At 36.9% G+C, this 27,724-nt stretch overlaps 1 protein-coding gene across 3 annotated transcripts; it reads right to left on the bottom strand.

Annotated features, from left to right (window-relative positions):
* PAIP1 (poly(A) binding protein interacting protein 1) lies at nt 1–27,724 on the bottom strand. 3 transcript variants are annotated; one of them, XM_019736231.2, is made up of 11 exons: nt 27,507–27,724; nt 26,022–26,191; nt 18,731–18,916; nt 15,144–15,256; nt 11,663–11,774; nt 10,170–10,295; nt 8,427–8,533; nt 7,830–7,947; nt 7,010–7,064; nt 2,229–2,322; nt 1–1,195 (listed from the first exon to the last, which is right to left on the bottom strand). In XM_019736231.2, exons 2-11 carry the CDS (start codon nt 26,118–26,120, stop codon nt 1,102–1,104), a joined length of 1,104 nt encoding a protein of 367 aa, XP_019591790.2. In that variant the 5' UTR covers nt 26,121–26,191; nt 27,507–27,724; the 3' UTR covers nt 1–1,101. The 3 variants fall into 3 exon arrangements, with proteins under 3 accessions (XP_019591790.2, XP_019591789.2, XP_019591788.2); XM_019736230.2 differs by lacking the exon at nt 27,507–27,724 and adding an exon at nt 27,012–27,145; XM_019736229.2 differs by lacking the exon at nt 27,507–27,724 and adding an exon at nt 26,772–27,039.

Below are 27,724 nucleotides of genomic sequence, written 5' to 3'. Positions count from 1 at the left end.
TTAGAGAAAACAAAACTATTTCAATTTTATTTTCAAAGTCTAATTTTAATCCAGACTGAACAAACAAGCAGAAAAGTGAGAAAACTAACTGTATTAGCAGACACAGATGTACCAAATGTAAAACAGTGGGTTATTAACAGAACTATTTACATGCATATTTACAAGCAATCCCTTTGTACATAAGTTTTAGTTAGTTGGAAAAAGATTTTTTGACATTAGGTAAAAATAGGGCTGAGGTGGTACTACATTATAGTAAAAGTATTAGAAAAGTGATCTTCAAGGTGTATCAATTATAAAGCAGATGAAAACTTGAGTGACAAAGACCTAGCAAAATTCTCTAGTAAAAAAGTCAATGCAACTCATGCCACAAAATAAAAATGAGAAAGCCATATAAATGAAGCAGAAAAATACTCCAGGCTTCTAGGTAAAGTAATGAAGATAGATGGAAAAAAAAAAAAAAAATTCTAGGACTGCAATAAATCCTCAGTGAAGAATCTTGGTTGTTTAGTTTGGAGTTCTAACTCCTTTTTTCTTTTTTTATTTAATGACATTTTAACAGCCCTTGGTATCAAACAGCATATGGATATGTAAATCAGTTAACGATATAGTCTAAGACTTGAGTGCTAAAGATTTTCGTAATTGTGAATCATACTTGAAACCCAATTTATTGAGACACTAAATGTAAAACTAAATGAACGCTATATACTTATATCTAAAAAAAGGGTGCTACATTTTTGCAGTAATATGTATTTCCAGGCTAAGACCTTTTCCCTCAAGAAAAACTGAATTTAAAGGATAAGCTTCTAACCAGCTAGCAAAATTTACTTTCAACATTTTATTTATTTCAAAATCGATTTTATTGCAGCCAAAACAGTGGAATTAACTGTACATAATAAACTATTATATATATATACACATTTTAAGTTATAGGGAATAAAGTTTATTTTGGCAGACAGTGTTAAACAAAAGTTGTATACATTAGTAATGTAACTTAACATCCTTAATTTGGTATAAGTGTGACACAATTTCTTGCTTTCTATGTTCTGCTAAATCATCATAACCTAAACTGCTTTATAAAACTGATTATGCTGACATTGAGCTTTACTGTTTTCGTTTGCGCTCTGATTCCAAACAAAACTTCTCATATGCTTCTTCTATCTCAGGGTCCATCTCATCATCGATATCATCGAAGTATCTGTGAAAGGAGCAAAGATGACTCAGACGTTTCATATTTTTCAGTTCAGAAAAGGTCTAAGATGCTAAACCATGAGAAAAAGTGACTGAGCTGTGATAGAATGCAAGCACTAACTGTTTAGAATTACATTAATTGGCAGTCCTCAGACAACAACTGCTTAATATGAGTTAAATTTTACACTGGATTTTGAGTCTCTTGTCTTCGAAGTTAAGATTCTCTTATATATTTAGACATACATTAAATTCTTTAACCTAATCTAAAAGTTAAATCAAACGCTTTACGTATAAACTCGGGGGCTCACAACTGAATTTCATAAATTTATCTTATCAACATTTATACTATAATTAGAACGTAAGTTCAGATGTGCTCTTCACCTCTAATGCTGCGTTAATATTTTATGTCTACTTAACATCAGAAATGGTATTCCTACAATGACAATTTAGTCAGATTCCATTTGGAATCAGGCTTTCATAGCAAAATGTTACTTTCAAGATCATCTATTTCAGAATTTTCCCACCTATTCAGTGGTTTAAAATGATGGAAAACAAGGCTTTCCATAGTTAAGTAAAAAGTTTAAAGTACCCTGTGAAGGGCTTAATATACACATTTTTTACCGAATTCCCACAGTCACCTTAAAAAGATAGGTACTACTATAATCTTCATTTTAGAGATTGAAAAACAAACAAACAAAAAAACTCCAGGAGATTAACATAAGATTTGCTAAGTATGTGGCAGAGGCAGAATTTGACTCCAGATCTTTTCCCTTTTCTACACTTTTCCTCCACAACAAGACACTGACTATATGTCTCCCCATCTCCCAATAACCCTTTACACCTACATGTGTGACAAAATTATACTGTTTTTCACATGGTTGTCTGAAAATTTTTGATAACTACTATATATATATACCACTATATATCATCAAATCAAAATGCACATTCTCATTAGCTACTTTTTTCCTGGTCTAAACTCTACCTACAAACCGTGGCCACAGAAATTTCACAAATAAAGTTAGTAGCTAAAGAGAACTTACGGATCACCAGCCCCCGATAAATCTGTTCCATTTTCTTCATAATCTGGAAAAAAGTCTTCTCTTTCAAGTAACTCTTGATATTTCTCTTGGTAATCTACAAAAATAAAATAAAAAAATTTAAAAGCTGAAAAAAATTCGTAAGAAATGGCCAGTTATCCCTAAGAAATTTTAGTATTATGACTTTTTAAGTAGATCCAAAGTACAAATAGCAGTAAGCTATTTTAACTTACTTGTTATTAAGTAAGCTTAATTATGTGTTTAAGAACAGCTTTTACAAATCTTATTTTCTGATTGGTTTGCTTTTGCCTCCCACATGCTCACAAATTATATATAATATTCCTCTAAATATGTTAGAAATCAAAACCACTGTGAATATACCAGAGTACGTTTCACAGCCTATGTGCATGCTGTTTACATTTTTTTACTGCTTCTTTCCATTGGACAAAATATTGGATATATAATTTGTTAGGGAAGAATGTGTTTTTTCTATACCTATTTTTCCTTTCACAAGGAGAGATTTCAATCAAACATCCTGGCTTCCGGCTTCCCCATTATTCCTCCCCAAGGAGGTAAAGTGAGCTATCTATCTGGTTAGCAGGTAACAGCCATTGGTCCATGTTTCTCAATCAGAGGAAGCTAACCAAGCATAGGTTCTGAGCATAGGGGATTTTCGTTTCTTCCCTCTACTTAAAGACAGCTGGAAGGTAGCGACCTAATAAATGTTTCAGCTATACCAACTTTCTAAGGCAATACATATGATATAGCTCTCCATCTGCCAAATGTCTTAGAGTTACTAAGTATCTTATAAGATTAGCATGTCTGTATGGAGTCCTTGCCTTTGAATAGTAAAATAGATCAGTGTATATTAAAACTAGTTTTAATAAAATTAGTTTTCTATGAACAACATTACCTCAAATTTTAAGAGAATAATATAATGACATTAGATTGGATAAAGACCATGTTCCCAAGATTGTCAGTCTCTATAACTCTAATTGGAGCTTAAAGGATTAGTGATATCTTAACATTCAATTCTGGCAATTTGGGGACCATTTTAGGTGTAAAACCTTCCTGCAACAAATACTTAAGATAACAGGTAAGATATTCTTTTAAATGTATGGGTGACAAAAAACATCATGTCATCTGATGACAGAAATGGAAGGGAACCGAAAGTCATACATAATTACTGCAGCTGGGAGGCTGGTAAACCATGTGGTAACAAATAGCCTTGGATTTTAAAACACACGGAAGTTCAGAAAGGAAGGTCTTGGGCCCATGTGAAACAGGGAGATGGAATTTATGCTCCACAACCATCTAACCTTCACAAACCCAGGACATTCAAAGGACAGATTATCTCAAGCAAAAGATGGATGGGAGAAAAGCAAAATGAAAAACACCTCAGTGAAAGGGAGCTAGCAAAGAAGTTTGGTTGTCTCTGCCTGGATTTGGTAGTACTCTGAAGAAACTGATTACCCAGAGAATTTGTAACAATGGGCCTGGAGCCACCATGACAAGACATTAAAAACTTGTCCCAAGTCACTGTTATCCTGTGGCTCCTGGCAGGAGCAAACAGAAAACCCACTTTGGACAGATGTTCCAGCAATCCGAGCCACAAGGAACGTTCATGCAGATAATCACAAGGCAGTTAAAACACTGGAGCAATCTCAAAAGGCTATAACATATGTAACTTAACTGCAAATGATTCTTTTTTTGTGTGTTTTTTTTTAAGGAGGGTGCAGCTCACAGTGGCCCATGCTGGGATCAAACTGGCAACATTGGTGTTATCAGTGCCACACTTTAACCAGCTGAGCTAACCGGCCACCCCAACTGCAAATGATTTAGAAAAAAGAATGAGTGTGGAGACAACAAATGATAAACAGAGTAAACTTAACAAAAGGTATGTCTGAGTAAAGGGTAAATGGATGTTCTTTGTACAATTTTTACATTTGTAACTTTTCTATAAGTTTGAAATCATTTCTGGAAAAGTTTAAGAAAGATGGTTGAGATTGCAATAAAAAAGATCATAACATATAAACAATTTTGGGTGTAATAATCTGAAAGAACAGCAGGATTGGAATTAAAAGGTAGAACAAAAACACGAAGCAAAAATAAGTATGTTTAGAATGATGAGAAAAAAGGACTCAAAACTTTGAGAAAAGATCAAGATACTTTGAACAAAATACAAAAACAAATTCAGTTTGAAAAACCAAACTGAATTTCTATAAAAAATAGTCACTAGAAATTAACAATTAAATAGGATCAACAGATTAGACAAAGACGAAGAACAAAGAACCAAAAGGAATCAAGGTAACATTGAAGAATAAGGGAAGAAAAATTTGTTTTATCAGACAGCAAGATGTATAATGAGAATAATTAAGAATGTGGTATTGGTGTCAAGACATACAAACAAAAGAAAGATCTACATACATTGACAGAGGAATAAGACACAAGCTTACAGAGGAGTTACATGGTACCCAACAGAGGAACATTTTATCTAAAAGAGGAAGGATGATTCAACACTTATTGCTGCGATGAGAGATGATGGAAAAAGTATACCCCATATATAAAAAGTAGCCAGACAAATTGAAGACCTAAATATAAAAAACAACAAAGTAAGACTTTTTAGAAGAAAATGGAATTTAATAGTAGGAAGGAGACTGTCCCAGAGAGCACAAACAAGACAGATACATTTAGTTTACATGAAAACTCAAAGCTTCTAAATGCTCAGACATAAACAAATAGTAGGACAGCACATCCTGGGAAAAACTAAGGATCACTTTCTAGGCTATGCAAAGAATTACAGATCAGTAAGAAAGATAAATGGTCCACTAGAAATATGGACAAAGGACACAAACAGGCAATTCTCAAAAGAAGAAATCAAAAGATCAACAGAAACATGAAAAGAAATTCACTATCATTAGTAGGAAAATAAAAATGTACAATTTCATACAATCAGACTGACAAAAAAACTAGGTCTGGTAACAATTAACTATTGCCAAGAAGGAAAAATAGAAAAGCAAACCAAGTTCTTATATAAACACTCTGAGTATTATTTGGCATTTAAAATGAATGAACCAAATGTATATATTTCAACATGAATAAATACCAAAAATAATACTGAATGAAAACTAAGTTGCAAAAGGATGTGCACTATAAGATACCATTTACATTAATACTACTATGTGATAATACCTATTGTTTACAGACTCACATAAAGTAAAAAGACACTATAGTAACACAAATGTAAAGGACAGTAATTACCTCGGGGTGAGAAGTAATAGAAGGACTGAACTTGGGGAGGAGGGTATCAATTACAGGACAGATAATGGTTTTAGTAGTATCTATTGGGTTTTTGTCTCTAAAAAGACCCACAGTATATGTTAATATGGCAAATGACATTGCCATAATCAATGAACTTGGTTTAATCTTTTTTTTTTTTTTTTTAAACATTTGCCATCGTAACTAATTTTTTTTTTTAAAGGAGGGCACAGCTCATAGTGGCCCATGTGAAGATGGAACAGGCAACCTTGGTGTTATCAGCACCACGCTCTAACCAACTGAGCAACTGGCCACCCCGAACTTGGTTCAATGTTGACTGAGTGGTTTTATCTTGTCTGGGAATCAACAGGTCAGTTTTCTGTGGTTTTTTAAATTATGAAACATTCAAAAAATTTAAGTTGAAAGTTAATCAGTCCTTCTTTTACCTCCTTTGTGCTACAGTACAGGCACAGGACAGTTAGTGCCTGCTATCCAGAGGAAACAAAAGGGAAAATTCCAACGATAAGCTGGTTGTAGTTGTACCAAATGGGAAAAATGTCTCTCTTGCTCACACTGTAGTCCCATTTATCACAATTACAGCAATCTTTTTATAAATGTCCTTTTCTGGAAGAGCAAGTGTGAAGAGACTTAGATTTTAATTAACTTTGACCCACCAAGCATTAATGAAATCCATAATTCTTAGTACCTGTGAATATTAACCCATATTAATGAAAGTTGCTGACTATGTAGTGAACTAGAACCATCTTTTCTTTCCATTCAACCACCTGGAAAGTTTAGAGTATAAAAACAAAATAGAGGAAATACAAAATAAAAATTGCTGCATTTAATTGAGGTATTCTTCCAATTCTTCATTGTTAGGGTGACAAGACACTATATACTGAGTCAGATGTCCCATCTGAAATGGTTCCAAGTGTAACTAACCATTGTAAAGAATATTCCATGAGAGGGCTGGCCTGGTGGCTCAGGCGGTTGGAGCTCTGTGCTCCAACCACAAAGTTGCCGATTCGACTCCTTGACTCCTGCAAGGGATGGTGGGCAGTGCCCCCTGCAACTAAGATTGAACACGGCACCTTGAGCTGAGCTGCCGCTGAGCTCCCGGATGGCTCAGTTGGTTGGAGCGAGTCCTCTCAACCACAAGGTTGCCGGTTCGACTCCCGCAAGGGATGGTGGGCAGCGCCCCCTTCAACTAACAGCAGCAACTGGACCTGGAACTGAGCTGCGCCCTCCACAACTAAGATTGAAAGAACAACAACTTGACTTGGAAAAAGTCCTTGAAGTATACACTGCTCCCCAATAAAGTCCTGTTCCCCTCCCCCAATTAAAAAAACAATACTTTCAAAATAATAAAAAAAAAAGAATATTCCATGAGAGACAAGCCTTTACTCTGCATTTTAGACTGATGTGAACACTTCAAAAAGCTACAGCTTTGTGCTGGTGAGGTTATGGTTTTTCTGTAATTTACTATCCTACCAAAAAATGGGGAGAAAATGACTGGCACAACATACCTGGATCAGCTGCAGTGAAAGGAACACCATCAGATGTATAAAATGTTGGTTCATTCTAGGATGAGTCAAAGTGATAAAAATGTTATCATTTCAGAACTCATTTTTAAAAAGCACATGATTAATGAAGCATGGCTGATGTCATTCATCTGCACCTGATAACGCAAAAGCAAACAAAACACTAACCTCCTAGTAGCCATTTTCATTTTATTGAGAAAGTCTATGGTTTTCAGATTTCTATTTTATTATCTCAAGTTCTTGTTCTAACACTGCAGTCTATTGTCTGTCACACTCATGGTGAATTGTTCTGCTGTACACTATGATTTAGTGTCAGCTCATTTTTAGTTGTGGTTCCTTCCCCCCTATCATTTTTTCCTCCAAGAATTTCCAGACTGGGGTTGTAGGAGCATTCGTCCATAGTTACTTTATGTTTGGTCACGTTGGGAGCTTCTGAGCATCATTGGTCTGGTGACTGTTTTTATTTTCTTGATTTACTTTACTACAACATGCAAAGTAAAGGTTTGAGATGCAGGCCTTTGGTTATGAATTCCCTGGAAAAACTGCTTCCTGGAATCCCTATGTTCACCCAAGTCCAAGCCTTATTAATTTCCCTTGCCATTGGATGGATCTTTCTCTAGCCCACCCATTCACTAGCGGATTCCATGTTTCTTTCATTTACCATGTGCTTGCTGCCATGTGACCCTAAGCGAGCAACAGGAATTAAATTCTGAGAACAGCTTTATATAGCTCATCTAGAAATTTCCAAAATTGAATGGGAAAATTCAAGCAATAAGCAAAATTTAAAATGTAAACATTGGCATACCATGAAATAGTTAGGATCATTTTCAGGTGTTGCTTCTCTGTATGTTGAGGTTACATGGACTCTACCCCAGTTACTTGACCGGAGTTCTACAAGCTTCAAGAGCATCTGTTTTACGTCTCTGCAAACAAAAGTTGAAAAAGAGTTAAAAGTATATCAACCATAAGAGTTGCCAGGCTCTAAGATACCACAGATTTCTAAAACTAGTTCATAAATTTAACATGTACATTCATTGCTTTTTCTAGACATTTCCTACAATGACACAAGTTTACATTTAAAAAAAAAAGCCTTGAAATTTGTTCCATGTAACTATATGGTTCTTAAAGGCAGTGGCTATCCTACAAACATTTTTATGCCTCCAACCGGACTTATACTAGTATTTTACCCAGATATTTATTGGACAATGGCTAGAAAATTGGCTAGGTGAGCAGAAGCCATAGGTAAAATATGATGCCTTTAAAGAAAATGTTTCTGTAGATAAATCCATAGATTTCAATTATTCTGATGAAGTATAGATTTAAAAACAGATTTAAAAACAACCCCCAAAGAAAAAGCAAGGAATTGAGACCTACTGGCTGTCTACATTACTTCATTTCTTACCTGCTGCAATTTGCATCTAGGACAACATTTTCAATTCTCTGAATAATTTCTACCATATCAGTCTTTCCTTTTTCCTTCCAGGCATCTTCCAAAACTGACCCTGTCAACTAAAATAAACAAGCAAGCAAACAGGTATCAAAATAAAGAATTCAATAAAGTATATTCTAAAAATATATTAGTAGCACTTTAAGCATTCTTTGAACAAGATGAATTTAGCAAGTTAAATATTCCCCGTACTTCTCTATCATCTGATATTCAGGGATCTCTATACCTTCTATGTTTTTCTTGATTGAGAGAACCTAAAGGAATGACCTATAGCAGAATTTTAATCATAGGTTTTATGTGTCAATGATCATATGATATACTACCTGTATGTCTCAAACAGGCTGTAAAATTTTAATCAATATATTTTTTGAAATATGCAACATACAATAAACACTGAAGCTTTGAATTAAAAAATACAAACTTCATCGGAAAAAATGAGTTAAGGATATAAATAGGTAATTCACAGAAACTAAAAAAAAAAGTCTAATAAACATGAAGAAATTCACTAATGATCAGAAAAATACAAATTGAAATGAGATTTTTGTTTTTACACATCACCTATGACCAAACAAAACCCAGGATTGATTATATCCATCACTGATAAGGATTTGGGGAGAAAGGTGTATCATTCACTGTTGGTGGGAACAGACTCCGGTTGAGCATTTGGAATGGAAATTCAGCATTACAGAAGGTCCCCAGCTTATGAGGGTTTGACTTAAAATATTCTGACTTGTCAATGGTTCAAATGCAATAAGCATACAATGGAAACTGTAATTCAAATTTTGAACTTTGGTCATTTCCTGGGCTAGCAACATGTGGTATGATACTCTCTCGTGATGCTGGGCAGCAGTGGCAGCGAGTTGCAACTCCCAGTGAGACATACAATCACGAGGGCAAACAATGAACACTCAACAGTGTATTCGTTGTGTTAGATGATTAGCCCAACTGTAGCCTAACATAAGTGTTCCGAGCATGTTTAAGGTAGGCTAGGCTAAGCTATGACGTTTAGTAGGTTAGGTGTATTAAACGCATTGTTGACTTACAATATTTTCAGCTTCCAATGAGTGTACTGGGATGCAACCCCTTCATAGGTCAAGGAGCATGTGTCCTTACCAAATTTAAGTACACATACTCTGTGATCCACCAAATTTGTACGTAGGAATTTAACCTATCTAAACAACTGCACATGTAAAGACATGGTGAAAGATTACCGACAGTGCTGCAGTAACTAAACTGAGAAAACCCAACTGTTTGACAATAGAATGGAAAAACAATGTGCAAACATACACTGGAATGCTAGGAAGCTACTGAAGAAAGAAGTAAATCTATGTGTCATGCAAAGATATTAAGATCTTATTTACGAGAGCATACATATAGACATGGGAAAGGAAGGAAAGGGAATTTATAGATGGCGGTAGAGTGAAAGACTTCCATTTTTTCACTTCTAAATTTTGCTTAAGTACATATTGCTTTTCAAAAATTTAAAAAATTTGAGAGCAAAGTAAAATGTCAGCATTTAAAGTAATAATTTTGAATTCATTTGTGTATCATACATACTTTCTTTTCTCCAAATTGTAAAATGTCAGCATTTAAAGTAATAATTTTGAATTCATTTGTGTATCATACATACTTTCTTTTCTCCAAATTGTACACTAAAGGGATAGAACTGTTACATTAAAAAAAATTAGTAAAACCTACCTTCAGTAATTTTACTGCACAAATTAAGTTGTCATCCATAGGATTAGAGAGGAGGGCATTCAGCAACTCCCGTAGACCAACCTGAAGAATATCTGCTCTTGTAACCTGTCCATTTGTTCCTTTGATCTTTGGGGACAAAAGAAAATGAAAAGCAACTATACCAAAATATAATACATATATGTAAATGCCCTAACAAAGTGTTGGCAAAATAAAGTGTTTTACATTAAAAATATACCAAAATCATAGGAACACACTCTGGTATCGTCACAAAATTAGACTTACTTTACATGTAACTAAGACCAGTAATAAAACTGGTAAACTATAGGTAAGTTTTCATTTGCCACACATAACATATGGTCACGGAATTTAAGCCTCCTTGAATGTTACTGCTTCATAAAGCATTTTCTAGTCTATTAAGCTACGCCCTTTTTTGGGAATACATAGCACTTTTTTCTGCTTCTTATACTGATTAAAAATACTGTTTTGCATTAGAATTGTATACATATCTTAGCTCTCTGGCTACAAGAATTAGGAGCCATGCCTCATCTTTGTGTTCCCCACAGACACGGCATCAGTACTTGCACATAGGAAACTCAACAGCATTCTTAAAATGGCTCCTCATTAAAAGCACATTTTAGATTGGTGCTCTTATCTTGGCTTATATAAAAAACCGAAAAAGATTAAGACATGAGATTAAAAAAAATTAAGTCCACCTGTGATAAAAAGGAATAGCAAATGAGGCACCAGACTAGACAAAGACCTTTTAAATGCACTGAGATGCATATTTGATAGTGGATTTATGTGTTTTTCCAGTGGTGTTTATGATACTAAGTCCTCAATTCAGAGTTTAAGAAATATACCTATATCTAGGACTAGTCAAAAAAAAAAAATTAAGCAAATCCATTACTAAGTAATATTCAGCACTTATGTTGCTTATTAACAAGCATATATTGAAGTATACCACCAATTTAGAAGCAAGTTTAGCTGTACACCTTGCATAAATGCATTTTATGTGGAAGATTTGTAAAATAGGACCAAGAAGCACTAATCTGTGTGAATTAGGTGAAAAAAATCAGAAACTCTAGTCTCTCCTCTCGTCATGCAAAGCTTTATTAAACATATGTTTAATATTAATGTTTCTGATGAAAGCATTGAAAAAGGTATAAATGTCTGTATTGCAAAAGCTTAAAGATGCATGTAAACCATGGCTTTCCAAAAGGACACAAAGACTTTAAAATGCTCAGTAACTACTTCCCAACACCTTGCCCATGAACAGGAAAACAAATGTTACTCACATTCCATTAAATTTCAGACACCGCCATGAGTGGGTATTAAGACCCATAAGTGGGTATTATTTTCTTTCTCTCCCATTCTCCCTCTCCCATTTCACTCATAATGTTATAAAAGTATCATGTAAACACAAAACCCTCATTAAGATCAATTTGTATTCTCAGGCTTTGTCAGTACATAGCAAAAGAAAAATTTCTCCTCACCTCCAGGTTAAGATAAAGTTCTCCCAGAAAGAGTACAAATGCATGGAATCGTTTTCGAGTCACTTCATCCCCTTTTGCAGCTTGATCTTTAACTTCATATTCAGTCCGACATCTAATAAAGATATGCCTTTTATAATCACACGACTTTTTTTTTTAATTGGGGAATATTGGGGAACAGTGTGTTTTTCCATACACATTATTTTTTTAAATAGTCAAAGAAGATAACCATTTGTCGGTTTGGTTGTCCACAAGCAATACAGAGGCAAGTACAATGTACCAACTTTCTGACATTCTATAATAAAAAGTTCCTGTCCATTGTAGAGAACAGAAAACAGTCTCTTTCATTCTAGGGTTCCTAGTTTTAAGAAACTAATAATAGTTGAAAATAAACCTATCAGATCAAGCTGTAGTAAGTTTAAACAATATAGGTTTCATGAGGTCTGCTGTATACTGGCACTAAAAAGAAGGAAAAAAAATGCCTCACCTTATTTATCTTATAAGCATTTCTGTTTAAAAAAGCACTGTTATTATCCAGATTCTCTCTGTAAAATGTTCTACTCTTTCTGAATATGAACTTTTGAAATATATCTTTAAAAATATATTACTGGCCTCCAACTAAGATGAAAATAAAATGAATTCTTATCAACTCTATTATCCTTATTATTTCCATTATATAAATCAGAGAAAAGAAACGAGGGGATAAGTCCCCAGTAGAGCAGACACATAGGAAGCGATTAATTTGGTTTCTATTTCCAAGAGATTGAAGGAGTTCAATACCTTATTTTCCCCCAACTTGGCCCAGTGGCCTTACACAAGTTAACAAAAGAAATCCTCTTCTTGGAGCTTACAGACATAGTTCCTACAAGATTTCTAAAATAATGACAATAAACTTGTCCTTGCCTGCGTCAATGAATTACGGTGTTTGGCTATTGTCACTAAAATGAATTTTTTTAAATGGTCTTTAAATGTTTACCATTTGGGTGTTAAATATTTTTTTCCTATCTTTATTGAAAAGATGGTGAGAAAACTCTAGGAACGTCATGTGTTTTATAAAACTAATTTTGATAGTTCTTTTAAAGATCAAGGGAGGAGCTTATGGAGACTTAGTGGCTTTCATACATGAGGGACCAGTTTAGGTTGCTTTGTAAAAAAATTGTTTGAAAAGAAAAAAGAAGTCACTTCAAGAATTTCCTGTGGGTCAATTTGTGAATCAACCATAAACCAGGATAACTTGTGCCTACGTGACTGATTCCAGTGTTTACAAGCTATGTTAAATGAACAACATCTTGTGCATGAGTCAGACACAGAAGATATTTGTTACCTTCTCATCCATATTAATTCCTCATCAGAAAAAAAGTTGGGATATCTATAAATAGAACATTCTGGTTAATAATGGAAAGGACCAGTTAATTAATGCCAATTCAGTTATCCAAGCACCATGTTGGCTGCTCTTTCTCTGTCCTTTCTTTTACGATTTTGCAGGTAAGAGCTTTGATGAAATGATCTTTTTGTTTTATAAATGTTATGACTATTATACATTATGTCAATGTATGTGCAAAAGCAAATCTCTCCCCCGTACATGGTTGATTATCTAGGTGAGAAGAAAGACCCAAAACCTTTTTAGGGTAAAGAGTTCAATTATAAAAACAACACATGCTTATTTCAGAAAGGTTAATGCCAAGAAAAACAAAGAACAGAGAAAAAACAAAGCAGAGAAAAATCACTGCAACCCCGAGATAACTGCTGTGAAGGTAACTTAGGTCTTTTCCAAGTATGTATATATTTTTAAGTCAGGTAATAGAATTATTCCCTGCTCTTCATTGTTATATGATTAGCATTTCTCCATGTTAATATCCTTGACAGTACCACAAAACTACAGAAGCATACAAGGGGTCGAGTCAGAACAGTGGTTCTAAACCATGGCTACACAGTAGAATCACTTCGGAAGCTTTCAAGAACCATGCCCAGGCTCCACTTCAGTCCATTACGTTAGAATTTCCAAGAGTGGGGGCAGGGTCTCAGCCCTATTTTAAGGCATAGCCAGGGGTAAGCAGCACTGGGGAAGATAAGCAAGCCCTTCTGCCACCCTACCCACTAGAGGTGCCTGCTTTCACATCTTTCCAGAAGCTATGATTTTCATTTCCTCAATTATAAGTTAAGGTTAGATCTTTCTCTCATTTATAGTTTTCCAAATTGTTCCTATTCAAAGCCATTCCAAATATTTCTATTAAAATACTGGTCTTTTTCTTACTCATTCCTAAGAGGCCCCTCTTTCCATATTGAATAAATGAGCTCATTACCATATGTTACATATTTCCTTATTTTTACTTTTCAGTTCATATAAATTTATGACTCCCCCCAAATATTATAACCTGTATGTAATTAAATTTAAATAATCTCTTTTTAGAGACTGAGGGTGTCATGTCTTGCTTAAAAGGGCTTTACCAACATAAGAGTTTTGTTTAATTGTCAATTTTTCCCCTAGCATTTACTGTTGTCCTTTTATTTAAGTCTTTAATATATCTGAAATATATTTTGGTGGGAAGACTGAGACAGGAGCCCATCTTTGTTTTGTTTTCCCCCCAAATGACTAGCCAGTTGTGTCAGCAGCACAATTTATCTTGTACATATGTATCTGAAGTATCACCTTTATCAAAAGTTTAATTTTTAAGTGTCTCTGAAGTGTGCTTTTGGAATTTTTATTTTGTTCCAGTGTAGTGTAACCACATGACGGGAGTATTTTGCAACCATTAAATGTATCTTTAAAGAACTAAGGTGCCAACTATAATAAACTCAAACACAACCTTATTATTGAAATAACTCCAATTATAAGAAAGTTCCCTAAATTAGTTAAATGTCATCCCAAAAATATCTAATAAATACCAACAAGATTTGTATAATTTCACATGCTGATTCTAAAATTCATTGGAGAAAACAAGCATGCAAGAAGAGCAAAGAAAATTCCACACAACAAAAGTGGGGAACTAACTAGATATTAAAAAATTAAGAGCTTTTTAATAGTAGGGTAATAAAACAGGAATAGAACCAGTGATGAATGGAATATAATGAAAGTCCAGAATCAATACCCAAATATAAGGATATAGTGTGATAAAGGTAGCAGTTCAACTCAATAAGGAAATGGATCATTCAAAAAAGTGGTATGGGAAAAACTGGTTAAACATGTGGCAATAAATAAATTAGATCCAAGCTCAAACCCAAAGTACAAAAGTACTAAGAAATATGTAAGTGATCATTTTTAAGATCTTGGGAAAGTCTTTTTTAAGCACAAAACCAAAGGCAGAGACCATTACAGAAAAAAATAGCCATGTGACTATAAATTTTTAATACTGTACAAATAAGAACAGTCCACCTAGTCTCCCCTGCAACTTTCTATAATATACAGTCTTTATATAAAAAAAAAGAATGGTAAAATTCCAGTACCTTTAGAAGTTTTCCTTTAATTTCATATAGTCACACTAACCTTTGAAGTAGCAATTGGCGGAAGTTGCCACTCTGTGGGCTGATTGTCAGATGATGGGACAGGTAATTACACAGGCGAGCTCCCATGTAAGAGAAATTTGGAATAGATGTGGCCTTTCAAAAAGAAAAAAGTGTTGTAGGACACAGATAAGTTGTCATTACTGCAAACACTTAACAGCAACATTCTAGAGAGGAAAAAACATTTCTACTCCCAAAAACAACCATATTGTACAGAAAAATGTACAAATCTTTTGTAATTGCTAGGCATAAGAAAATTAAGTTAACTCTCTCCCAACCTTATACCAAGAACCAGAACAGGTACAAAGAAAAGTATTTAAGGGAAGTTCTCCCAATCATTTATCTGAGATTACCAGAAAGCAAACAGACACTATTGCTTTATACTAACCCATTTTTGGGCAAAATATGTAAATGAACCCACTTGCATAGTGCCCATTACAAGAATATTTGCCAAACTATTGATATGTGGTGCTTCTCAAGACTAGGACAGCACTGACTTTGGCATCTAGCAGTCCAGAAACAGGATTCCCAAGCCTTCTGATCTGTGACTTTGGACATCACTAAACCTCTCTGAGCTTCAGTTTGATTCCTAAAGAGGTGCTTAATAGTACCTGGTGCAAGAGATTAACACTTCAAGAACAGTCCAAAAATTCTTGGGGTAAAGAGGAAATCAAAGCAGGTAAGCCATTTAAAGAAAATAAGACAGTGATGGAACACCACATATCAAAGACTGTGTGATATAGACAAAGCAGTACTCAGGAAGTTAAACTTTCATTGTAGTTTTTAAAGACTGTAGAGAACACATTAATAGTTTACTACCTAATATTAGGTACGAAAAACACACATTAAGAGGTTATGGGACTCGGCCAAAGTTACAAAGGTAGTATTAACCCGAGTCTAGATCTAACAAATGTCCTTTCAACCCTATTTTGGGTCTACTTATTAGCTGTGGTAACCTCAGATAAGTCATTTAGCTTCTCTGTTAAGATACATATAAAATGGGGGTAAAAGCATCACTCAACTACTGAGGATTAAATGAGTTAACTACAAGTCAAGTGTTCAGCTTTGTCTGGCATGGAGTAAATACTTTATAATTAGATCTTTTTATTTCTAATTATTTCCTTGCTCAACCAGGATCCTGTACATTTCTCATCAAGACTGGTTTCTCCTGACATCACATGTGTTTATGATGTATCTGGTACCAAAAAAGACTTGAGATTCAAAATTTATACTTTTCCGATTATTGGTGTTGCCTGTTTTTTTTTAGTTTACTTTTAAAATTATCACACACTTTAAAGACTAGTTCTACAGGCTGGTTATTAAAGTTTCCTGCTTCCCTGCTGCACCTCGATTTTATTCCCATAGACAACCACTTTCAATTCTTTCAGCTAAGAATTTAACCTCTGTATCTGCATGATCTGTGATTTTTCAGTTTAGACATTATTTCTTCTCACCGTGGAAGATGAGCATTTAGTTTTCACCCTGCTTAACCCCACTCCATTCCACTATTTCACAATCCTTCCACCTACCATTATGGTTATACCATGATATCATTCATTACTTTTGTTTCCATTTACAGCTAAACCACGTCTTATACTGATTTCTTTCTTGTACGACTTTCTTTTCCCTAGACTTACTCATTTTTTTCTAGTATTTTCTTTTTTATATACTTCTCATTGCTTTATTCTTAAACTCACTACTTTGTAAATTTCTTAATATCTTCTAAGTGCACCTGGGCTGGTCTCACCAGGAAAATCTTTCCCGGAGCCTTCTGCCCTATTCCAGTGACACCTAGCTCCTCCAGGACTGCTATGCTCATGGCTAATGTCTTAGGATGGATCTCCTTTCATCATCACTTAATAACACACTTAGCATCTCCTATAAAATTCCCCATTTCCTAGTGCCCATGTCTTAGTCGCTTTTTGCTAGAATGCAAGAATATCTAGAGGGTCTAGTTTTTGTTTTGTTTTTCAAGCAATTTTTTTATCCCCATTCTATCCTTAGAAATTTTTGGCGATTCTGCATTGTAAATCAGGGAGCTTCTCAGCTTTCCTCACCGGCTTGGAATTCAACTTTTTTAGATCTGCCATGTCAGTTACCACTCACCCACCTGCTTTCTAGTCTCCCAAAGTGATACTTCTATATCCTTTTCCCATCTCAGTACTTATGGGATTCTGGCTTTTAAAAATCCCCATACTGTCATTTTAATGGTATTTGGTGAGGAATCAAAGTTGAATATGTATGTTTAACCTGGTGTTTTGTTTTGTTTTGTTTTTTAACAACAGGTCTTCTTTTGTTAGTTGCTATGAGTTAATTCCTTCAATGAAATTTAAAGAACTGTTGGTAAATCTGTGTATCACTGACCACAGAATGTTAAAACTTAAAAGAACGCTGAGAACATATTTGAGGAACTAGCTTTAAGCCAAGCAAAGAAATTGTAGTCTGTCAGGTCATATCCTTCTGTTCAGCCCTAAAGAAGTATAATCAGGCAGACTATTGAAGAGCTGAAACTAAATAGAAGAGAAACCAAAAAAGAATTAAGAAATAAGTATAATTCTTCCATTTTCTTATCTCACATTCCTCCTCAATCCATTTAGAGGCCAAAAGCACTTTTCAGAACAAACAGAGTATTTCTATTTTCCTAAAATTTCAGGCATTTCCGGAAACCTGAAAGTTGGCTAGGTAATCCGGCAGGGGTCCAGAAATAATCGACAACAAATTGGAAATGTAGTCAAATCAGACACTAGATGGGATACAAAAAAAAAAAAAAAAAGTCAACCTGCTATCATAATCACCCTTCCATATATTCCAAGTCTAAGTTGTTTACTCAGCAATGACTTAAAGAACACTAAAAGTTATATTTCTGTTCATCTACTATTCTGTTTTGGCCAGTCTCACACACTCAAATGTCTTCAAAATCCAGTGTTATCTATTTTTTCCTCCTTAAAATAACATTAGTTTGTCAATGACCAATATGCTAGGATCAAAACTAAACTTTATGTGAAGAAACAATCTAGACTGACATCAGACTTTCAAGGAATTAAGGAATTAAGATGTATCCTTGAAAATTTAAATAAAGTAAAAATAAGCAGAAATGTTAAAACTTAAGATACAGTGCTTTGTGGTCTGGGTTTTTTAAAGACTCATTTATGAGACAACAAAGTTCTTCCATGATTTGTTTATTCCCTACTCTAATAATGCTATATAATTCAACATAGAAAAGAATTAGTCTTTTTAAACTATTGTTAATTACAAATCCTATAAAGCAAAGCGTGTGTGCATGTGTGTGTGTGTGTAAAAAAGGTATGACTCATGTAGCCTTCCTCATAAATGGCCAAAGCTCCTTACAACTGCTTGTATAGAGCCTTGGCTACACAGGTGCATTTGCAGTCTGGCTCTAGCTATGGATGACTAACTATAGAATTTTATCCAACAGACACGTGAAAGCTCCCATAAGCCATAAAGTTAATGAGTGAGGCAGGTGAACATGAACCTGGCCTCCCTCAAAGAGCAGTTACCATCCTTGAGCTTCAAGTAAACTATCTGATAATCACCCATCAGCCAACATACCTGTTGATAGATGAGTTCCACAAGTTCTTGCAAAGCATCATCTGTTGTAACCCACCCATTCAGGGTCTCTGCAAACTGTTCAATTTCAGTTTCAAAACTGCCAGGCTGCTCTGTAAGATGATTCAAGAAATCCTGAACATATTCTGCTAGAGTGGGATAATCCTCACAACCATCCTCATAGGATTCCTATAGATAAAAAGTTTAAAAATTATTAATCCATGCAACTGGCTAAAGTAAACATGATGCAGCTTTAGGTTGAAATGTCTCTAGCACAAATGATTTTTAGGGACCCTTCACATGATAAAATTTGTTATTTTCTTTAATAAAATTAAGTCCACTAAGGAATCCTTCTTTCATGCCCAATGGTCAAAATGTTTTAACAGAAGGGCTCCATCTAGCTGGGTAGGGAATTGTCTTCTCATCTGATAGATTCACAAGATGGTTGAGAAATAGTTTAAACCAATAAAATGTTGACCTATTTATGGATACAATAAGATCTAGGATTTGCTTCAAAATGGGAAGGGAGGAAGGGTCAGGAATATAGAATCAAGAATGGCCACATGCAGCTAAGTGACGAGGCCATGGCGATTCACTATACCATTTTCTATATTATTATAGTATTTGACAATTTCTATATTGAGAGACACTAGTAAGGTTTGTCATTCGGCTGTTAATCCCCAAGGAGAGGGAAATATATATAGTTTAGTGACTAAAAAATTTCATCATAGTGTACTGTGGCAGGAGACTTTCTGGCTGCTATATCCAGGTTTCTAGCCAACCTTGATAATAGTAGTTTCCAATTAATATCTCCACCACTACCACCTTTGGAAGTTCCCAACCTTTTAATTAATGGCAAGAGAATAAGCCAGGTGAATATTGCCAATGATAATAGATCAGTGCACCAGCTTACACTTTCAATGTCTAGAATACCACCCAAAGCATCTTGAAGTTTACATAACAGTTGTGATCTTATAATAACCATATTGCTTGATGAAATTTACCTTTCTAAAAGGAGTCAAATGAGAAACCAATATGAAAGAATTAGAATTATGACTACAGTATAGAAGAACTTTATGAAAGGGTTAGGTTCTAAAGTCAGTGACTGCATAAAGGAAAAAAAAAGTCACACCTAGTCAAAATTCCCCTTAGGAAAACTCCATCTTGGAGAAGGACATACAATCTTAAAAGACTAACACAGCCAATTTTTCCTCCATTGTTGGTGCTGACCACTATTTCTTCAGCTAACCACCATTCAGAAGCCATATTGCATAATTTTTATTTCTCTCTAGACATTAAAGTGACACATTACATGAGAAGTTGCATATACTGTATGTACGAGAGGCACTCAGGAAACACCAGCTGCAGGACAGCAGATTCATATGCCCAGATCGTGTGCATACAGCATTCACTGACAAGAGCGGGTAACCTCTCATGTATTAAATGTTTGTCTGATCACACAATTGAATCCATGACTTTCATTAATGTTGATGAAATTCAAACCATGAATCATAAACATTACAGCTGTGTAATTGAGGATGAAATGAGTTAATGAGTTAAGCAAGTTAATGAGTAAATACCCCTGGACCAGTGACTAGCACATAGTAAGGCACTAAGTGTTCAACAAATAAATTTTTAAATTTCTAGGAAAAGAGCGAAACGTATTCCAAATGCGACAGTCATGTTCTCATGCCTGAAAGGGTTAAAGCATAAAAAGCACCCAAAAAGTAGAATGATTAAAAGCTGTATTTCTTGGTACCTAGGATGGTATTCTAACTGATTAACTCATTAATAATAACCAGTATGTAATCTACTCAAAACCATTTGAGGGCTGGTCGGTTAGCTCAGTTGGTTAGAGCATGCTGCTAATAACACCAAGGTTGCCTGTTCAATCTCCACATGGGGCACTGTGAGCTGCACCCTCCTTAAAAAAACAAACAAAAAGAACCCACCATTTGAGTGTAGAGTATCTACTAAGTGCCAAAGGCTGTTCTATGTGCTGTTGTGCTGTGAATAATGGAGAAAAACTCCTCCTCCTTAGGAGCCAACCTTCCATGATGGAAGACATTATTCAAATAGTGAGATGCCCTGTGAAAAATGTGGTCAGGGAAGGATCCTAAACAGTTTACATCTAAACTGAGATGGAAAAAGAGGGGGAAAAATATCCAGCCATACAAATATCTGAGGAAAGATATTCTATGCAGTGGGTACAAGAAGCATATAGGCCTCAAGGAGACAGGTGTTTGCCTGAGGCCTGTAGGAAAGGCCAGAACACAGAAACTGAGGGTGGGTGGTGGCTAATGAGATCAATGAGGCAGATAGGGAAACACTGTAGGGTGATGGGGAACACACTAAGGAGAGTGCCTGGAAAGATAGTGGGAAAACCAGGGTGGGTGGGGAGCAGGTTAGGGTGGGTTTGATCAAGGAAGGACCATGTACCAAGGACCATGTCATTTGCACAGTCCCATAGCTAGTTAGAAAAAAGGAGTATAGAACAAAGCCTATACTTTAACCTCTATGCTATATTCCAAATAACCAACAAAGAAGCTTAAATGCCAACTTCAACTTATATACAAGGATACTCATTGCCAAAACCTCATCCAACAATCCATCAACAAGGAATTGGTTAAATATATTACCTTATAACCATATAATGGAATATTATGTATCCCCTTAAGATATATTTACATTATCAATACAGAAATATCACCAATATAGTGTTAAATTTAAAGAGCATACAGAACCATAATTTAGTACAACTTTGTTTTTTTAAAAAGAGACTTACACACAATGAAAATTTTGGAAAGATAAACAAGGGATAATAGTAGTTACCAATGGAGAAATGTTCATATTATAAATATTGACCATTTATTATAAAATTGTGAAAGCAATTATTATAAATGCATACATAAATAATATACTTAATATTAACCACATAAATGTGTGAATTTTACATTTAAAAATTAAGTTTAAGTTTTGATACAGTTTTACAGACTTGTAGTATCCTACCATTAATAATAAAAAGCAGGAAGTCTATAGGTTGCAGCTGAAGGTATTAATTTCCTAACGATCTCTATCAAATGTCATTCATTATGGCAAACTGTAGTTTAAAACACTGATTTCAGTCTTTTTTTTTATATTAGCAAAACTCTTACAAAAATCTGAATTCTGAAGGTAAAAGCAGAAAGTAAAGCCACTTTGAACATAGCAGAACAGGGGATTCAGAGCCTGTCATTTTAAGCAAAAAAAGCAAAAATATTCTGAATAAACAAGCACTCCGACATGTTTGAATCAAAGCTTGTGTGTTAGTTCTCTAGTACCAGATTTTTTTAAAGTATACATTTCTTCAGTCTTCAATGTGGAATTAATTAAATGGCTTCCAAACTGAGGAATATTTAAGTTTTATTTTTCTTGGAAATAATTCTTTGACAAGAGCTTAGGGGGGACAGCAATTAGAAAATTCATTTTTCACAGTAGGTAGGTTAAATACATTGTCAAGATGAGAACCTAATCCAAAGCAGTGGGAATAAAAGGAAACTAATCAGACACTTAGTGGAATAGTCAAGACTACAGCTGACCCTTAAACAACATGGGTTTGAACTGCGCGGGTCCACTTATAGGTGGACTTTTTTCAATACATACCTGCACTGTTGTCAATCTGTGGTTGAGGCCATGGATGAGGAGGGCCGACTATATGCATTGATGTATGCCATTTTATATAGGGGATTCTAGCAACTGTGGATTTTGATATTCCCAGGAGTCCTGGAACCAATCCCCTGTGGATACTGAGGGACAACTAAGTTTTTGGAGAGTCAGAAGTTATACGTGGATTTTTGACTGAGCCAGGGTTGGTGCCTTAACCCCCAATTTGTTCATGGGTGAACTGTACTTTAGTTAGCTGGATTGAAGGGGGGCAAGAGTATGAAAGAGAAAGGTGAACTGATATACCACCAAGATTTTAGCCTGAACAGCTAGTTAGGATATAAAATCATATGAAGTTTGAGGAGATACATGTTTTTGTACTTGAATTTAAACATGAGATCCTCACGAAGAGGTCAAAACAAATGGAAACACAAGCCTGGAGTTCAGAGAAAGAATTAGATTTCAGAGTTATGAGCAGGCAGATAAGCAATGGTTAGAGTCTAAGGGATAGGTAGGATCACCAAGGGAGGTAAGACAATGGAAAAAACAATCTCCAAGACTACAGTCTGAGGGAAGAAGGAATAAGCTGCAAGTTGTGAAGATAAAGAAAGAATACTGCCACAGAAGCTAAAAAAAAAGAAAAAAAGGTAAATGAGAAGAGGTGCTCATAATATCTAATGCTACAGAATTTTATGGGTTGAAATCTGAGAGAATAATCGCAGAGTCTTGGAAACAAAGGAGACGATGAACAGAGAAGGAAAATTAAAATAAAAAATTATTACCTTAAATATTCAGTTCTTAAAAAAAGAACTTTTCTAAGACTGAAAATCCTTGGTACCTAGCACGGGCACATTAAACCTGACTTGTTAAACTTTACAGATTATCCTCTAGTCAATAAAGTCCACGACGAGGGTTAAGAGGACAATAGATTTTAAAACCTGGAACATCAGTAAATGTTGCAAGAATAGTTTTAGTACAATTAGGGGGATCAGTTTGCAGCAGTTTGGTCAGTGAGCTGTAGTACTGACAGTGAATAATTTTACATTTTGGAGAATGTCACTACTGAAAGGCAGAAGAAAAACTGGGCAGTAACTAAAAAGGGGATGTTCTTAGAAAAAAGCTGGGATTTTTTTGTGTGTGTGTTGGGGGAATTGTGTCTCTTAATAAACGCTTTATGAATTTCTCTGTGAAAATTTTGGTTCTCATAAATGATTAAATATTCAAGACGTAATGGTTTATCTGAGAAGCGCAATGCCAGTAATAGATGGATACAGTAACTCACTGGTAAGTGGGCATAGAAAGCAGGAATTTCTAGCAATGGGATTAGAAGGACTAAAGATAAAAGAGCTTAGAGTTTTGGAAGGGTAAAGAAAGCACAGCATATGACTAATATAAAGGCTTTTAGGAAAAGCATGCATTCTTGAGAGCAGATCTAGCTCAAGGATACCAAGCAATAGATTTTCATGTGTCTAACAAAAGCAGACTCAAGGAGTTTCTGGAGACCAAACCAAGACCACTAGAATAGAGGCTCTACAAAGGTAGGAATTTTTGTCCACTTTGTTCAGTGATGTACCCCCAGTGCTTGACTCATGGTAAGTGTTCAACTATTTGTTGAATGTTCAAGGGAAAGACAAGGATACTGCTATTCTGTGACTACGGCATTGTGAAAACTCCTTAGCCTTGACAGAGGGCTAAAGGGTTAACAAGTAAGGCTTGAGAATGTACCAGTGCAGGGGTAGCAAACTTGAATGCTTATAGAATCCAGGTGGATTACAAACACATGAAGTAAGTGAGCCACTGAGCAAACTAGAGCTCACACACTCCCATCCATCTAAAGGGGCTGCCTCTATTCAGCCAATTTTTATCAAGATAACAGTCCAGTATGGCTGGATCTTATGATTTCAAGAGAAACCAGAAAATTTAGATTTGCAATATCTAATTTAAGTGTTGGTAACTTATTAAAAAGCCTTTAAAAAAAAAAAGAAAAGAAAAACAGGGCCACAAGTTTCCAGTATGCAATTCATTCTGGAGAACTGAGCATAGAAGGGATCGAGCTACTAAAGGATATCAAGAAATGCCTAAAAGATGACAATGCCTCAAAGTAAGTGAACTAACATAGCTTTATACACTGCTCTATACAGCCCAGGAGTCATTTGATCTATGTAAAACTAGTTGATACAGAACTGAAAAAAATTACATCCATCTTATAAAATAGCCCGTCCATAGGGAGACAAACAAATGGGGAACTGTAGCTGTTAGAAGGTAAGTACCCTTAAGAGTTTTTTCAACTACTCACAGCTCTCCAATGATTCCTTTCCTCTATGAGCCAAATACAATTTTCTGGCAAGAACCCAAGCTGCTTCTACTTCTTCTACTTTAATGATTGATGGCCCATTTCAACCCAAATCAACTGCTCTTCCTACTATGCATATATTTCCCTCCTTCCATCCCCAAAGCTTTTCCCTAATGCAGTCTAAGATGCATAGTTTATAAATTATGGAATACAGCTTTTCCATACTTTCTACCAAATATGGAAGCCAAAAAAAAAAAAAAAAGAAGTAAAAAAGGTGTCCCACCATTAGTTATAAGGTAAATACATATATTAAAACCACAACTAGATACCACACACCCAACAGAATGGCTACACTTAAAAAAAACAGAAAATACTAAGTGTGGGCAAGGAAGTAGAGCAACTGGAAATCACATACTACTCCAAGTATACATTGGAACAGTGTCTTAGGAAAACTATGAGGCAGTCTCCACTAAAGCTGGCTACCCTATGTCCCAGCAATTCCATTCCTAGGTATATACCACATAGAAACAAGGGCACATAGCCACTAAGACATGGCCAAGAATATCAGCCCTATTCATAATAGCCCCAAAGTGGAAGCTACCCAAATGTTCAATAGACAAATGGGACTATGGTTTAGTCACACAATGGAATGGCATGAGAATAAGTCACTTCCAATCACATGCTACAATATGGATTTTGATGTTGAATGAAAGTGAAAAACAAAAATAACATTCTGTATGATTCCATTTATATAAACTTTGAAACGAGGCAAAACTATTATAAAGGCAAAATAGTGGTTGTACTTTATCAAAACTTCTACATTTCTGCATAATAATTAGCATCAGAAACACTATTTTAACCTAACAGAGCCCATGTGTACTTCTCAACATTCAAACACCTACATGAATTAGTCTGCATGAAAATCACTTTTGATTTACCCTAAAGCAACCAATGAATATTCAGCTATCTTGCTAAAATCAAATTAAAAGTCAATTTTACCAGGCCACTATTCTATAGGCTGTCCAGAAGTATGGACAAAGATTTCAGGTTTATATATTGAAGAGCTCGTTGCCACATCAAGTTTAACCGCCTAGAGATACTCTATAGATGCTGGGAATAGGGCAGTTAACAAAACAGACAAGAATGCCTGCTCTCAAGCCGACACTCTGATACCCTGACTATAATAACCAAAAAATATATTCCTGAGTCGGGAATATACTTGAGGAATATACTATATTCTTGAGTTCAATGAATTCATGTTTTTATGTGTTGTACAGAAAGCACCAGCATACTGATTAATGGATAACCATATTATTTCAGTAATATCAACCTAGAGTTGTAGTAAAAGGGTGCACTTACTGTATAATTAGAAGAATAACCTGATGGGTAAAATTCAGGGGCGTTAACAGACAGCTTCGACATTAACACAGGAGCTACGACCACCTGGGGTTTAGCCATCACGGACTCCGAGTTCTGCTGTGGGATGTTATCCTGTGAACTAGGTGGAGCTCTCTGGGGTTTCGTTTGTTCTGAGAAAGGAAAAGAAGGGGGGTAGATGTTAGATGCGTTCATTCCTTTGTATAACAACTTACTACACAATGAAAAGTTATCTGAGAAGGGCTGGTTTTTAAGAGTTAAACAAGAACCATCACGAAATTTAAGGTTATCGCCAGGATACGTGTAGAGAGCCAGCGAAAAGGAACAATAGACTTGCTTTAAAGCTCCTTTAGGTACCTACTTGCCTCCTAAATGAATGCTTGAGAGCTTTTTTCTCTTTAAAAGAGTCGGCTGAAAAAAGGTGGTTGCTCACCTAAGATCTCCCCTTCGAGGGCTGGGGAAGGGGAGGTGATTCTTACTTCCTCCCGGGACAGCAGAACTCGGAGACCGCGCACTGGGCCCCTCCCCCCGCCGGGGCGCACAAAGGATTCCAGCAGCCACCTTCCAAACCCCGTTCCGGGCCCGTCCCCACCCCGTAACAACCCGGCTCCTCGGGGACTGCTTTCGGGGAACCGGGAAAGGAGGAGACAGCGCGCCGGCTCTCGACGCGAGCGGAGGGCCGTGGGGAAGCGTTGGCCCTGAAGGACCGAGTCCCCTAGAGCTGCTCCATACCTGGGAGCGCCCCGGGCCGGGGAGGCCGCTGGGGGCCGGCGGGGAACTCGCACTGGGCCCCTGGCGGCGGGGCCGTCCTGGGCTGGCGCAGCGGCGGCGGCTGCAGGATGCCCGGGGCTTTGGGCTGAGGCGGCGGCTGGTGCCGCGGCCGCTCAGCAGGCCCCGCTCCGTTCGGGAAACCGACGCCCTCAGGCCCGCCCCCTCCGCGGCCCAGGCCCCGGCTCCGGCCCCGACCAGCACCTGGAGCCCGATCGAAACCGTCCGACATGCTCCTCCTCCTCCTCCTCCGGGGGCCGCTGCCGCTGCCGCTGCGCTCTGGAGAGGACGCGGGGGGAGGCGCCACGGGCCGGCTGTCGCCGCTGCGCTCACTCGTCCCTCATGGAGGAGGAGGGCGGCCGGCCCCTGCTCGGCTCCTCAGCGCTTCAGGCGGAGCGGACAGCAGCTGGAGCACCCGCCCCTCACCGCTACCCTCCGCTTTCCAATTCTCCCCTAAAGCCCCGCTACCCCGCCTTCGGCGCACTGGGGGTGAAGGCAGGTCACAGCGGCCCCCCGCGGCCCGGAGGCCCCGGGCGCGTCTGCCGTGGCTCCTCCGGTTTCGCAGCGGGCTGCCAGCAGCCGCACAGCAGGCCGCCCGGCCAGCGGGGTCTCGGCTGCTGGTCGTCCTGTCCGCCGCGGGGGCCCGGCGGGGACACCTCGGGTCCCGGGGCGGGGCTGGGTGGAAAGAGGGACGCTTACCCCAGGCGGGCCCGACCTATGCGGTGGTTCTCAGGAGAGAAGTGCAAGACTGACGGTTGATGCCAGGAAAATAAAAATACGGGGGGAGGGGGCGTGAAGCCAGCGCCAGGATTCGCGGACGCGCTCCTCCGTGGCGCGCAGGTGTGTTCAATGACCGCCACAGAGCCCGGAGGCCTAGTCCTGAACCAGAGCTTCTGGAAGAAGCTCTGCCACCTGCT

The sequence above is a fragment of the Rhinolophus sinicus genome, linkage group LG03, assembly GCF_036562045.2.
Source record: "Rhinolophus sinicus isolate RSC01 linkage group LG03, ASM3656204v1, whole genome shotgun sequence".
Taxonomy (NCBI): Eukaryota; Metazoa; Chordata; class Mammalia; order Chiroptera; family Rhinolophidae; genus Rhinolophus; species Rhinolophus sinicus.
The sequence above is the reverse complement of the archived record's forward strand: the minus strand, read 5'-3'. Positions and strand labels throughout refer to the sequence as shown.

Bases quoted from the DNA above. Each gene is read 5' to 3' on its own strand.
- PAIP1 (XM_019736229.2), bottom strand. From the start codon at position 27,039: ATGTCGGACGGTTTCGATCGGGCTCCAGGTGCTGGTCGGGGCCGGAGC. The intron at 26,192-26,771 runs GTATGGAGCAGC...TTCCTTTCTCAG, and splicing joins CCGGCCCGGGGCGCTCCCAG to AACAAACGAAACCCCAGAGA. The intron at 18,917-26,021 runs GTAAGTGCACCC...TTTTATCTATAG, and splicing joins GTTATTCTTCTAATTATACA to GAATCCTATGAGGATGGTTG.